This window comes from Muntiacus reevesi, chromosome 15, assembly GCF_963930625.1.
Source record: "Muntiacus reevesi chromosome 15, mMunRee1.1, whole genome shotgun sequence".
NCBI classification, from domain to species: Eukaryota; Metazoa; Chordata; class Mammalia; order Artiodactyla; family Cervidae; genus Muntiacus; species Muntiacus reevesi.
Window position 1 is genome coordinate 65562756 of NC_089263.1, and position 14585 is coordinate 65577340.

A 14585-nucleotide genomic window follows, 5' to 3' on the forward strand; every position below is an offset into this window, starting at 1 on the left:
GGCCGAGGGCGTGCTGGCCGCCCCCAACCACAGCGGCAGTACGTGGATGCGAGGACCACAGGCGGGTTGTCGAGAGCCGTGGAGGAGACCAGGCTGCAGGGAAGGATGCGCCACCTCACCCAGCGTGCAGGTGAGGGCTGCGAAGCCTGGCAGCTCGTCCCGTTGGGAGGCACTTGGGTGCCAGCCTGTCCCTGAGAGGGTGCTCAGAGAGGCCTGAGGCGCCCCGCAGGCGTGCCCTGCCTCCATGACCGCAGCCAACATCGTGCCCAGCCGTGAAAGCACAGTGCGCCCCCCGAAATCAGCAAGGAGACGCCTGGACGCGGTGTGGTGCTGGAGGTTCCAGCAGTGCCGTCGGGGAAGGAAGTTAAAAGGTGCCTATGCTACTAAAGCAAGGCTGTGTCTATTTTCAGATGTCCTGATCTCATATGTAGAAGATTCTCAGGAGTCCATTAAAAAACTATTAAATGGGATTTTCAAGGGTTGCAGGATACAAGATTAGTATACAAATATCTATCATATTTCTATACACTGGCAACAAACAATCAAAAAATAAAATAATGCAATTCCATTTACAATAGCATCAAAAAGACGAAATGTTTAAAATAAATTAGCAAAGATGTAAAACTTATACTCTGAAAACCACAAAAATTGTTTGAACAAGTTAAGGAAGACCTAAACCAATGGAAAGGCACTCTGAACCACGAGACTCCGCCTGGTTAACAGAGCAACACTCCCAGACTCATCTCCAGAGGCCGCTGGTCCCTGTCTCCAGACTCATCTTCAGACCCCGCTAGTCCCTGTCCCCGGACTCATCTCCAGAGGCCACTGGTCCCTGTCCCTGGACTCATCAACTTGTCTGTAAATTCAAGGGACTCAGAACAGGCAACAAAACAGTGTTAAAAATGAAGAACAAATTGGGAGGAGTCAAACTTCCTGATTTCAAAACATGCTACTAAGATGCAACAAGCAAAACAGTGTGATACCAGCAAAAGGACAGACATAAGCCTGTGGGAAGGAGGTGAGAACCCAAACCCCTCACAGTCGCCGCCTCTGGACAAGGGCGCCATGAACGAGTAGCCTCTGCAGCCGTGGCGCTGGGAAAACGGGTACTCACGTGCAAAAGAGTGCAGGTGGGCACTCACCTGAACACCAGACGCAAACACTAACTCAAAGTGACCAAAACCTCAGTCTTAGAGCTAAAATCATAAAACTCAGACGGAAACACCTCTGCTATTTGGACTGACTCAGGCAATCTTTCTTACTAACGACACAGACGCACAGGCGACACGGGTAAACAGGCCGCACCTCTTCAAAACTAAAACCCTTTGTGCTTCACAGTTCATCGTCAACCCATGGAACGGGTGAACATTTTTTGCAAATCATAGAACCGATGACAGACTTATGTATAAAATGCATGAAGAACTTTCACCACTTAAGAAGAAGACAACCCAACTAAAACCAGGCCGGGGTCAGGACAGACATCTCTCCCATCTGTTGCAGGCTGGCTCTGTCAGAAAACGCAACGGAAGGGGTCACTCTGCGGGTCCCACTGCTGTCTCCACGTCACTTCTGTGCTCGCCAAAACTGACCGGCGTCAGAAGGCGCAGGCCCACTGGGTCCCCAGGGCACACGGAACAGCCTCGCAGCGACTGCAGCAAGCCCAGGGTGCCCAGCAGGGACCGGACGGCTGGGACGGGGCCCCCGCGGACAGCTCCTCCCGGCAGGCATGCAGGTCACTGCAGGCCGCCCACGCTCGCCCTTCACCCCGGCACCCCTACAGCCCCCTGGAGGGAAATACCGTTCTGCAGGGTCTGCGCTCGTGACTCCTTTCCCAGGTTCACATGGAAGCCGCCGCCCAGGGTTGGGGTTTTGCCAGCACCTAGAAACACAGATCAGACGGATAAGTCGAAGCTGGCAGAGATCCGTGTCAACAGCGCGTTTCGTCGCACCTGGTGTTTCCGGAGCAAGAACTCAGAGGGGTCAGCATGCAGACCAGGAGTCCGCAGTGAGTGACCCCCACCCCATCGCCTCCTCTGCCCTGCCCTGGAGCCCAGAGGAGACAATCACACAGCACCCGCCTCCCCAGGCTGCAGCGCAGGCCCAGCCCCTCACTCGGCCCTGCAGCCCTGGGTCAGCCCCTCCCGCGGTTACCACAGCCATCTCCAGGGGAGGGGGCTGCGGGCTCCTGGAGCGGGGGGCCTGGTCCGTGGGGCCTCTCAGCCGGCGGTCTGCAGGAGGCACCCGCGCGTGTACCCCGGTGTGCACTGCACTCACTCCCCGCCCACCCACACGCGGCGGCGATCTAAGGACCCTGCTCCAGAGCGTGGCCGTGGCTGCACCCACGAGCACTCTGGTTTGAATCTCCCACCCACTCCAAGCCACCCCAGGAGGTCTCACATACTCTGCTCCGCAGGGCTTCAGGGTTGGACTTCTGCCCTGACAGCCTCCTCTGGAGACAGCCAGGTGGACATCTGATGGTTCACCAGACTTAACAAGCCCCAGCCCTGAAGCGTGATCCTCAAATGAGCCCCAGTCCAGGCGCCGGAGCACAGCGGTGGGGCGGGAGGAGCTGCCCGGCCAGAGGCCAGCCTGTCTGTCATAAAGCACAGACCACAGGGCCAGATGCTCCTTGAGTCAGGGGCCACGACCGCACACCAGGCCACAGGGCCTGTGGGAGGACCAACGGGAGGCTCAAGTGACAGGAAGCAGAGAAGCCAGATCTCTGAAATCTGAGAGTAGGCCCCCGAGGAAAACACATGGCCCGGGTCCTAGACCGGCAGGCTCCTCTGGGTCATCCATGGGCGGCCACAAACGCAGACAGTGGGGGAGCAAGCTGGCCTTCGGCTGATCTGTGACTGCACCCAAACCCCAAACCAAGACTAATAAGATGCTTTAAAGAGCATCTGTGATCTCCTAGACGCAGGAACCACTAAAGAAGTCACCTGCCTGGGACCGCCACGTTGTCACCTGTGTGCAGCGTCCCAGTGCTGCCCAACTTTCATTTCAGAAGAAGGAAAGAAAATTACCGCATTAACTGAAATGAGCCTGTGTCTTAAATAAACTACTACAAGAATTCTGCATTAGAAGATGGGCAGCAAAGCAGTCTAAGCCCGCTGAAGCCCTGGATTCCAGGAGCACGGACTCGGGGGGCCTCCCTCCCAGCCACCTCCCCCTGCTGCCTGGACAGACGGGGGCGCCCAGGAGGGACTGCACAGAGGTGGTGCCAGGTCAGCGTGGCGGCGGTGTGGGTGAGTGTTCAAGGCCCCACGAGGCCCAAAGACCGCCCGCCCCGCCCCTCCGGCTCTCCCCCAACTCCCTCTCCAGCAGGCTGTGCCCCCGTCTCTCCAATGCCCCCAGCACCCGCCCTGGCACTGCCCAGCCGCGTCTGCTCAGGGAGCTGGCTCCTGACTCGCTCGCCCCGGCGCACTACTCACACACCCTCGCACACACACACACTCACACACCCTCGCACGTGCACACACTCACACATACACCCACCCTCACACACACTCGCACATGCACACTCACACGCTCACACACTCTCGCATGTGCACACACTCGCGCACACACCCACCCTCACACACACTCGCACATGCACACTCGCACACACACCCCCTCGCACGTGCACACACTCACACACCCACCCTCACACACACTCGCACATGCACACTCGCACACACACCCCCTCGCACGTGCACACACTCACACACCCACCCTCACACACACTCGCACATGCACACTCACACGCTCACACACTCTCGCATGTGCACACACTCGCGCACACACCCACCCTCACACACACTCGCACATGCACACTCGCACACACACCCCCTCGCACGTGCACACACTCACACACCCACCCTCACACACACTCGCACATGCACACTCGCACACACACCCCCTCGCACGTGCACACACTCACACACACCCCCTCACACACACTCACACACTCACACACCCTCGCACACACTCGCACACCCTCGCACACTCACACACTCGCACACACTCGCACACTCACACACCCTCGCACACACTCACACACCCTCGCACACACTCACACACACTCGCACACTCACACACACTCGCACACACACTCACACACCCTCGCACACACACACACACCCTCGCACACACACACTCGCACACACTCACACACCCTCGCACACACTCGCACACCCTTGCACACACACACTCGCACACACTCACACACCCTCGCACACACTCACACACCCTTGCACACACACACTCGCACACACTCACACACCCTCGCACACACTCACACACCCTTGCACACACACACTCGTACGTGCACACACTCGCACACACACACACCCTCGCACACACACCCTCGCACACACTCACACACTCGCACACACACACTCGCACACCCTCGCACACTCACACACTCGCACACTCACCACTGGTGCTCTCCAAGGTGCCTGTGGATAGCCTCAGGCCCCCACCTGCCGAGCAGACACAGGGACCGAGTTCTGGCAAGGAAGGAGCCTCCCTGGGCCCGGCCAGCAGGGGAGGGGAGGGGCGGGGCGCAACACCTGCTTGCCAAGTGGATGCAGGTTCTTCCATCCGACAGACACCAGCCCCCGGGGACGTGGTTACAGGAGAGCAGCGGTGGAAGGGATGGAAAGTGCTTATTCAGCAAGTCTCAGGCCACTCACACAGTGGGCTGGGCTCCCCTGAAGCGTGGAGGAACGTTTGAGCTCCACCTCTGGCCAAAACCAGCAGGGCATGCTGTGCTACTCCTTCAGAGGCCCTTCACACTGTTCCCTCCGCTTCTAAAAACATCTGATATTTTCTATAACAAGATCCTGTAACAAACAAGATACAACCAGCTAAAACTATCAAGTAGAAGGTGCAGTTTCCATCACCCCAGGTGGGCCAAGACCCCCCGCGTGGACAGCATGGGTGCGGCCAGAACCTGCACCCAGGGCGCCTGGCCCCTGGGGCTGGGGTCTGCAAAAGCAGGAAGGTCCAAGACCGACCCTTGCGACTCCACAGAGGCGGAGGGGAGACTGGGGGCCCTGCTCAGCCACTCTGAGCATGGAGGACAAGCGGAAGCACCAACACCCCAAGAGCAGACAGAGAAAAGCAGCACGCTGCACCGTCCTCCAGTTCACTTACAGACCCGTCCAACACAGATAGGCCAAGCGTGTCCAAGGCCTGTCCTCACTGTTCAAAGGGAGGGGTCCCTGTCACTGCTGTGAAACTCCTCTTAATGGGGGACGACCGCACGAGGTCCAGCTGGGCAATTCCAGGACAGAAGAGAAATCCAGTGGCCCTTCAGCCTGAGCTCGGACATGGGGATAACTCTTCTAAAGCACCCGAAAGGTCCTGGGAAGTCCACACCGAGCCAGGGCGTGGGCTTGCGGATGGACAGAGACCTCGGACGTTGGTGAAGAAACAGCTAGCCGGGGCAGCTGCCTAAACGTCTTTCAACCAGACTCAGAGCTACCGAAGAGCCTCTCGTCACAGCTGCAGGTCTGATTGTGGAAGCCACCCAGCACGGAGCACGCCAGGTGACCCAGCAGCACAGGACATTTTAGGAACAAGGTTCTCTCACCCAGGAGCCTCCAGGACAGAACTCAGCCACTTCCGGGGAGCAGGTCCCTTCTGGATAGAAAGGATAGAAACAGGGAAGCAGAACTTTCAAAACTCCAGGACCAGTGCTTGACTGGGACACGGGGCGGCCATGCCTGAGAGAGTCCTGGGGGCCACACGCCAGGCAGGGGGCGGGAGGGCCGTCTGCCCCTCAGGGCCCAGGGAGCCCCACCTGCGCCAGGGCCTCCTCCCGGCATCGCCACGGCCAGCACCTCACTCCTCCAAAGTGCGAGAACACGGGCACCCGCAGGCACCATGGTTTCGGGGACAAACTGCAGCGGTTAAGAGCTGTGATTATGGAACCCCCGGGGGGCGCGCCCCAGAAGAGGGCAGGACCGAGGAAGCTGGAGGCAGGGTTGCATGGTGGCGGCATCTGCGTCCAGGCCGTATCCTCAGGGAGCAGCGGCCCGGCTCCCAGGGGGCCCGCGGGGGCTCTGGGCACTGTCAGGCAGGGAGCCGGGGGAGAGGCCTACAGCACCGAGGGCGGCGCAGGATGCTGACAGGGCTGTGCCGGAAGCCCTCCCCTGCCCTGAGCCCACAGCACACAGGCCCCTCCCCAGGACCCAGAGACCTGGCTGCCCAGCTCCAGCCACCGCCTTGGCATCCTGCTCTCCTCACATCCATCCCTCCCTCGGCCACGCCCACCCCTCCCCAGCTGCCCAGCACCTAGAAGACAGCCCGAAGTCCCAGCACCGCCCTCGCGGCCATCACTCCGGAAGCCATGCACACACACGTTGCTGCTCCTCAACATCTCCGGCCATGTGCAGTGCAGAAAACAAGAGGAAAAAGCAACAAAACCCAAAACTGCTTCTTTGAAAACATCAGTAAAGTTGACAAAACTCCCAGCAAGAGAAACAAAGTGAAAAAGAGAGAAGACACAAAACACCAATATCTGAGAGGAGGAGACACTACTACAGACCCTGCGGACATCAAAAGAATAAGAGAACAGCACCAACACCACCACGGTCATAAAGGCGGCAACAGAGATCAAATGGACCAAGTCCTGGAAACCACAAGCTCACCCAAGATGAAAGAGATAATCTAAAAGTAAGTAAAACCTGTAACTGTTAAAGAAAGTCAACCTGTAATCAAAAACTTCTGAAAAAGAAGCCTGCAGGCCCAGAGACCTACACTGATGGATTCCACCAAATAGTCAACGGAGAAGTAATACTAACTCTACACAGTCACTTCCAGAAAACAGAAGAGAAGGGAACATTTCCCAACCCATTCCATGAGGCACATTACCTTGGTGTTAAAACCAGACAAACACATTACAAGAAAACTGCACACTAACTTTTCACATGAACACAAACGTAAATATCTCCAACAAAATATTAAGAATCTAACCCAGCAACACCTACAAAGCACACGACCCCATGCTCAGGGGGGTCTACCCCAGGAAGGCACAGCACGTCCACCGTTTAAAAACCAGCCACGCTGAAACACCAAAGGAGGAAAACTAAACTCATCACCCAGGGGCTTCACTTGTGGCCCAGGGGCCAAGACTCCCAATGGAGGGGACCCAGGTTCAACGTCCGGTCAGGAGACGGGATCCTGCGTGCTGCGACTAAAGACCCCACGTGCCGCAGTGAAGCCTGAAGACCCTGTGGGCCACAGCTGGAACCTGGTGCAGCCAGACAGACGAGTAAAGAAAAGACATTAAACAAAACACTTCACCATCCACTTATGATAAAACTTCACAGCAAACAAGGATTAGAAAGAGAACGCCCTCGATGTTATTGATAGAGAACAGGTATCACAAACCTACAGCCAACATCATGCTGGGTGGGAGAAGACTTAATGCTCCCCACTGAGACTGGGAAGAGGCAGGCATGTCTGCTCAAAAGCAAGAAGAAGAATCATGTCTATTTACAAACAACAGGATTATCTGCATCAAGAATCCCGAGGAACCTATTTTTGTAAAAATCCCTAGAACTAGTAAGTTTAGCGAGGTCACAGGACACAGGGCAATGAAAGAAATCAACCGTATTTCTATATTCTAGTACTGAACAATTGAAAACCGAATTTTTGAAAAATACTATTTACAGAAGCTCTATTTGGATTTTAGGTAAATATCTAAAACATGTACAGGAGCTAGATGCTGAAAACCATGACACATGACGAAAGAACAAAGAAAACCAAATGAATGGAGAGACCTATCTTCGTTCAGAGGTTGGAAGACACAATATAGAAAAAAGGTGAAAGTCACTCAGTTGTGTCCAACTCTTTGCAACCCCGTGGACTATATAGTCCACGGAGTTCTCTAGGCAAGAATACTGGAGTGGGTAGCCTTTCCCTTCTCCAGGGGATCTTCCCAACCCACGAACTGAATCCCACTTTGCAGGTGGATTCTTTACCAGTTTAGCCACAAGGGAAGCCCCAAAATGTCAAAGCTCCCCAAATTTATGATTTAATACAATTCCAATCAAAATCCCAGTTGGATTTTTTTTTGTAAATATGCACAAACTTATTCTAAAATCGAATGAAAAGGGAAAGAAACTACATACTATAACTAAAGCAATTCTGAAAAGGAAAACCAAAGCTGGAGGAGTCACGATGTCTGATTTCAAGACTTATGATGAATGTGCAGGAGGGACCTGCTGTAGACAGACTGACACTCTCACCAATGGAATAGGACAGGAAGCCCAGAAGGACACCCACACAAACAGCCCGTGACGTGCTCCAAAGGAGCAAAGGCAATTCAACAGAGGGCAGTCTCTCTACAAGTGGTGCTGAGGGAGCTCCCTGGGGGCCTAGTGGCTGGGATTCTGGGCTTTCACTGCCAAGGCCCAGGTTCAATGCCTGGTCAGGTGGGGCGTGGCCAAAAAGAGAAACGACACAGTGCTGAAGCAACTGGACATCCCCTGCAAAGAACAAACCTCAACACACCATACCTTATATGAAACTTAAAATGGTCCTAAGTCTAAATATAAAACATTAAAAAAATAAAACTTAGGAGAACAGTGTGTCTCCAGCTTAGGAAATTTCTTAGAATGACAGAGAAAGTACAATCTGGAAGAGAAGGGGATGACAGAGGATGAGATGGTTGGATGGCATCACCAACTCAATGAACATGAGTTTGAGCAAACTCTGGGAGAGAGCAAAGACAGGGAGACCTGGAGTGCTGACATCCACGGGGCCCCAAAGAGCAGAACACGACTTAGCAAGTAAACAATAACAATAAAAAAAAAAATCAATAAAGGGACTGCAACTAATTTTAAAGCTTTTATCAAAATTTTAAACTTCTGCAAATCACCTGTGTAGCAAAGGACTTGCAACTACAATATTTAAAGAACGCTCAAAACTCAACCTGTATAAAAACAGTAAGAAAACCACCTGCCTAAAAACTATGCACAAAACTCCGGGAACAGACATTTCAGCAAGGGGGATTAAAAGCTGTTTAACATCACTGTGCCCTAGAGGAAAGCATTAGCAAGGACAGGAGACACCAGAGCCCTCGGAACTCACGGAAAACACATGTAAAGGGGCAGGCAACACCAGGTCCCGGGTAGGCAGCATTGGAGAATGCAAAACGGCGCTGCACGCTGGGAAGCCAGTCTGCTGGCTTGCTACCCCGTTAAACACACAGCTACCATCCGGTCCTGGAGGGAGCCGCGTCCGCGGCAGGAGCCACCCACCAAGTTCCCGCAGCTCCCTCTGGATCGCCGCGGGCCAGGAAGGGGCCCCGCTGCGCGAAGCGCCCCTCCGAGCTGAGGGACGGAAGCGGGTCCCCAAGGGTGGCTCCGGGCCCCGGAGAACCAGCCGCGGGCGCCGGGGGGGGGGGGCAGGGAGCTCCGTCCGCAACGGCGCGGCGACTGAGTCCCGAGGCGCGGAGACCCCTGCCCCGGAGCCGCGGGGCTAAGCCGACCACCGCGGGGCGGGGGGGGCTGACGTCCTCGACGCCCCACAGCCGGCCCCAAGGGGCCAGGCGACGGCGGGGAGACCACGACTGGGCCCGGGCCGCGCTCCGTCACCGAGCCGCTCCCGCCCACCCCCGGCCCCCGGCACGCCACCCCCCGGCCCCCCGGGATCCCCGGGACGCCCCGCCGCCCCCGGGACGCACCGTCCAGGGACACGAACTGGCCCACGGCCGACGAGCCGCCGCCGCTGTTCTCCACGAACTGCACCTCGGACACGATGATGTTGTCCTCGAGCACTGAGCCGCAGCCGGTGCACACGGCATCGCCGCGCGCCGCGTCCAGCTCGATGTCGGTGCCGCCGCACCCGCGGCACACGCGGCCCGTCATGCCGGCGGCTCCGGGGGCCCGGCCCGCGCTCCAGGCCGCCCGCCGCCGCCGCCGCGCCGCTCAGACTCTCGCGAGGCCGCCGCCGCCGCGGCGCCCGCCGATTCGCAGCGGCAGATTCGCCGCGCGCGCAGCCGAGGGCTGCGGGCTCCTGGGCCGAGGACTCGAACCTGCCGCTACCCGCGGGGAACGCAGCCCCCGGGCCCGGGACTCGGACCCACAGGCCGCAGCGGCGGGCGGCGGGCTGGAGGGGGGCGGGGCGGGGCCCGGAGCGGGGCGGGGCCGCGGCTCGTGGGCGGGGCCTGAGCCGCGCCGGGCGCGGTGGGCGGGGCCTGGCGGCTGGCGGGCGAATCCCGGGCCTCGGGCGTGGCTCGCGGTGGGCGGAGCCTGGGAAGGGGCGCTCGGGACTGGTCGGCTCAGGTCGAGGGTGGAGACCCGGCGGCGGGCCGCCCGCCCGGCTCGGCGCCTATAGGCTGGGCCTCCGCCTCTGGGTGCCCCGGCCCCCCGTGCCTACAGGCCCGGCCTCCGCCTGCGGTGTCCCCGCGCCCCGCCGGCGGGCCCCACCTCGTAACGGGCGCTCGTGCCGCCCGCGCTCACCCACGGCAGGCACGTTTCTGTTGTTACTGAGTCTTGGCCGTTGAGTCCCCGGAAAGGGGCCTGAAAAGAAATGCACGAGACCGTGTTTTCTCTCCCTCTCAGCCGCGTGACCTGATCTCAGCTCCCCAGCCAGGGATTGAACCCGGTCCGCCGCAGCGAAAGTCCAGAGCCTTAACCACTAAACCATCACGGAGCTTCCAAGACCACGGTTCTTAAAAAACTTAAACCTTGACTATAAGACCATGAGAGCGCTAACGAAATCCGAAAATGCACTGTTCCCACTTGAAAGCAATGTTGTAAGTACTTAAACTCTTCATGAGTCAGTGTGTAAATTCGATTTAATCCCAGCCATAATGTCAACAGGATTTTCACCCAACTCAATAAACTGACCCTAAAGTCATCTGAATGACATGCTCAAGAACAGTCAAAATTCTAAAAAAAAGGAGAAAATTCTGAAAGAAAGAAAGCTCAAGGAGAGGGAAATTCCCCTTCTGTATATGAAAATATTATATCCGGTTATATCCATTAAGCCACATGGTATTTGTACAGGGACAATGGACAAACGCACTAAAACCTAGAGTACAGACACAAACCCAACGGGAATGTGGACATTTAGGGGTATCGAACCACTGTGGAGAAGACAGACCGTTCAGTGGTGTTGGCATTCCCGTTGACAGGAGGGGAAGGGTGAATTGAACCCCAACCTCACGCTGTTCTGAAAGTAAATGCCAAGTGTCACTGAATGATGGGAGTAGGAACAGACCCCCCACCGTCTGGTAGAGGAGGGCTGAGCAAACTCCAGGAGATGGTGAAGGGCAGAGAAGCCACACAGCAGTCCACGGGGTCGCCAAGGGTCGCCAAGATGCAAAGTTGCAAGATGCAAGACGCAAGACGCAAGGCCACCAAGATGAGACTGCGGTGACAGAGTACAGAGCAGGAGGGAACTGTAAGTCTGCAGTGGGTCTCAGTCTTGGGGGAGGGTGGTCTGAGCCTGCCCTGCTCATCCCCATCTCGCCCTCCAGGGCATCCTCACCACAGGGCATGGTGGCCTAGCCGGTTAAGCTTGATAACAGGCGGGACAGCTAGTCTTTTGTTGGGTACAGCAGTTTCTGTCTCCCATCTCACGCTGAGGCAACAGAGGTTGCTGCCGTGACAAGACTTGTCTTCGTGCACATGTACTTGTTCCTCAGGGAGGACCCCAGAGTATTTTCTACCCTCAACAAACTTCACATGGGCACCTTGATCCCCAAACTTGTCCTATGAAATTAGTGCCTCATGATCCAATATTCTACTGGCCAGATTTCAGTATGTTAGTCATCAATTGTTGCCTAACAAATAACCACAAAAGTCAGCAGCTTAAAATGACAAGCCTTTATCATCTCACAGCTTCTGTGGGTCTGGGGTCTGGGAGGGTCTTCACAGGACGGTTCTGGCCCAGGGTCTCCAGAGGCTGCGGTCACAGTTTTGGCCAGGGCTTGTCCTCTGAAGACTGGGCTGGACTGGGGAGGGGCGTCTGCCTCCAAGCTCCCTCACGAGACCCTTGCTGGGGCCTGGGCCTCCCCCAGGGGCCCTGCAGTGCCCTCACCAGGGGGCGGGTGGCTTCCCCATGGCCAGGGGCCGGGAACCACAGGACAGAAGCTGCGAGGTTTTGATGACTGACCCACCGTCACTGCACCAGCTCCACCTGGGCTTCAAGCCCACATCCTAGAGGGGAGGACTTGGGACATGTTTAAAAGCACCCCCAGCTGGCCCCCTGCCCCTCCCTGACACTTGCACGGGGCCCAGTGGTCCAGGCTGGCCCCAAACTCCAAGCTTGCTGCAGGCTTCTGAAGGAAAGCGCCGGCATGGGGACCCCGAGGGAGCCGTAGAGAGAGAGACCTGGGGTCCGGGGCGCTGAGAGCACCTCCCGCCCCTCGCAGCAGAGAAGAGGGTCCCAGGACAGAGAGCCAGGCCAGCCCCAGAGCAGCAGCTGCGCAGGACGCTGGACGCTGGACGGCTGTCTTCCTCCTGCACCTGTCACTGGGTAGAGTGGGGAGAGGCTGCCCGGGGAACAGGGTGGGGCCCCCCCGCCCAGCTGGGCCCAGAGTCAGAGCAGAGGTCTCCCAGCCCCCACCCAGAGCCAGGCTGGACTGCCCCCTCCCTCCCGCAGCCGAGGCCATGGGTGCAGATGTACTCTGGGGGTTGGGGGTAGAGGGGATGGGGGCTGAAGAGACACCTGCCTTCCTGCAGGGAGTCCCGGGGGGCAGGAGGCTTCTCTCCTCCCCATCCAGTGGGCAGAGGGGCAGGGGTCGTCCCTGGACCTCACGAGGGGAGATGGGGGCCTGCAGGAGGGAGTCCGCCCCTCCCCCTGGCTGGAGGCCTGCCCAGCTGCAGGACTCCACGTGTCGTGTGTGGACCCCGCAGGTGGGGACCGGGGCGGGGCTTGATGAGTGTCTTGGAGCATGGGGCACTCGAGGGACCCTGCGGCCTGGCCACTGCCCTGCGTCAGGGACACAAATAGGAGCAGCCTGGCGGCTGGAGAAGGGATGGGGCCTGTAGGAGGGGTGCTCACACCCAGGGTACAGCTGAAGCCCTCAGTCACTGCCCTGCCGCATTTTCAAGGCAGATTCCATGCATGGTCTTCTTTGCTTGCATCACTTCTGTCGAAAAATTCTGGGCCTTTTGTATTTTGTTGCACTTCAAAGGCAAGGTACAATTTTTTTCCAGAATGCTTGTAAAATTTTTAAATCTCTTTCTAGGATTCCAGTTACACCTGTGTTGGGTTTTTACTGTGTTCTCTATGCCTGTGTGTTTTTATACTTGTTTTTCTCTCCTTGTTCCCATCTGGGTATTTTCTACTTACATAATTTCCATTTCACTAATCCTCTCTTCTGCTGTGTGTAATCTGCTTTCAAAACCATCTATTCAGTTGTTCACAGGTCTTATTCTATGTATTTTTACCTGTTTTTTCCCCCTTCTTGCTTCCAACTGAGTATTTTCTAGTTACATAATTTCCATTTCACTAATCCTCTCTTCTACTGTGTGTGATCTTCTTTTAAAACCATCTATTCTGTTATTCATTTCAGCTATTCTATATTTCAGTTCTAGAATTTCCAAATGATTCTTTTACTTTAGATTTCAATTTTCTGATGAAATTCTCCATTTTTTCCCATTGATTTTCTCAAACATATTAATCAGATTTTAAGGTTCATTCTAATCATTCCAATATTGGTGACCTATGACTTTACATCTGTGATTTGTCTTGGCTTGTGTGAAACTGTTTTCTGGCGCACCTGGTAATTTTGGAATAAATGATGATTACTATGAAGAAACACTGTGAGGTTCTGGGAGATGCTTTTTTGTTATTTAGAGAGATTTTCCTTCTATCAGTCACACAGGTGGGGGCCCGTACTTGATAGAACTCCAAGCTTTAAAACTCCAGGCTTTGCAGGGCTCTCTGGCTTCCTGCTTCTCGGGCCCGTTCCGGCAAAGGCAGTTGTTTCACTGCATCACCTCACCACACCGCACCGGAAGCAATCTCGGGTGTTTGACAGCAGCTGGACCGGGGACAGTTTGCTGCCCGGCTTGCACCTGGACAGACATCTCCTCCACCAGCAGACACAGTAACTGTAAGGGACTGAAGATAACCGTGCCGGCACCGTCAAGCCAAATCAGGGACAAGAAGATAGAAAAAGACCAAAAGCCCAACTGCTACTTCTGAAGAGCCAGCAGCAAAAGCAGGGTGTCAGGAACAAAGTCAGGGGCCTGCACGCACCCCCTGCATGGGCGCGCACGCTCAGCTGCTCAGTCGTGTCCGCCTCTTTGCGACCCCAGGGACTATAGCCCACCAGGCTCCTCTGTCCATGGGATTCTCCAGGCAGGAACACGAGCGGGTTGCCACGCCCTCCTCCAGGGGAACTTGCTGACCCAAGAATCGAACCTGTGTCTCCTGCAGCTCCCGCACTGCAGGCAGATTCCTTACCTCTGAGTCACCAGGGAAGCCCCAAGCTTCCTGACCAGGGAGAAAATCCAAACCCAGGCCCACGCCAGTGAGAGCGCCAAGTCCTAAACACTGGACCCCCAGGGGATTCCCCCAGCTTCTAATTAAACACATGTATTAGGGTTGACTGAAACCCTCTCCAGAGACCT

At 56.3% G+C, this 14585-nt stretch overlaps 1 protein-coding gene across 2 annotated transcripts in view; it reads right to left on the reverse strand.

Annotated features, from left to right (window-relative positions):
* BRF1 (BRF1 RNA polymerase III transcription initiation factor subunit) overlaps positions 1-9960 on the reverse strand; it is a 60124-nt gene extending 50164 nt beyond the window's left edge. For both annotated transcript variants that reach the window (XR_010659189.1, XM_065906811.1), the window contains exons 1-2: positions 9680-9960; positions 1799-1879 (exon numbers count right to left, since the gene is read on the reverse strand). Coding sequence is in view for 1 of the 2 variants with exons in the window: in XM_065906811.1 (XP_065762883.1) it covers positions 1799-1879; positions 9680-9863 (265 nt within the window). In the remaining variant the exon portion in view is untranslated. The remainder of the gene's footprint in view (positions 1-1798; positions 1880-9679) is intronic.
* Between the last annotated feature and the right edge of the window lie 4625 nt (positions 9961-14585).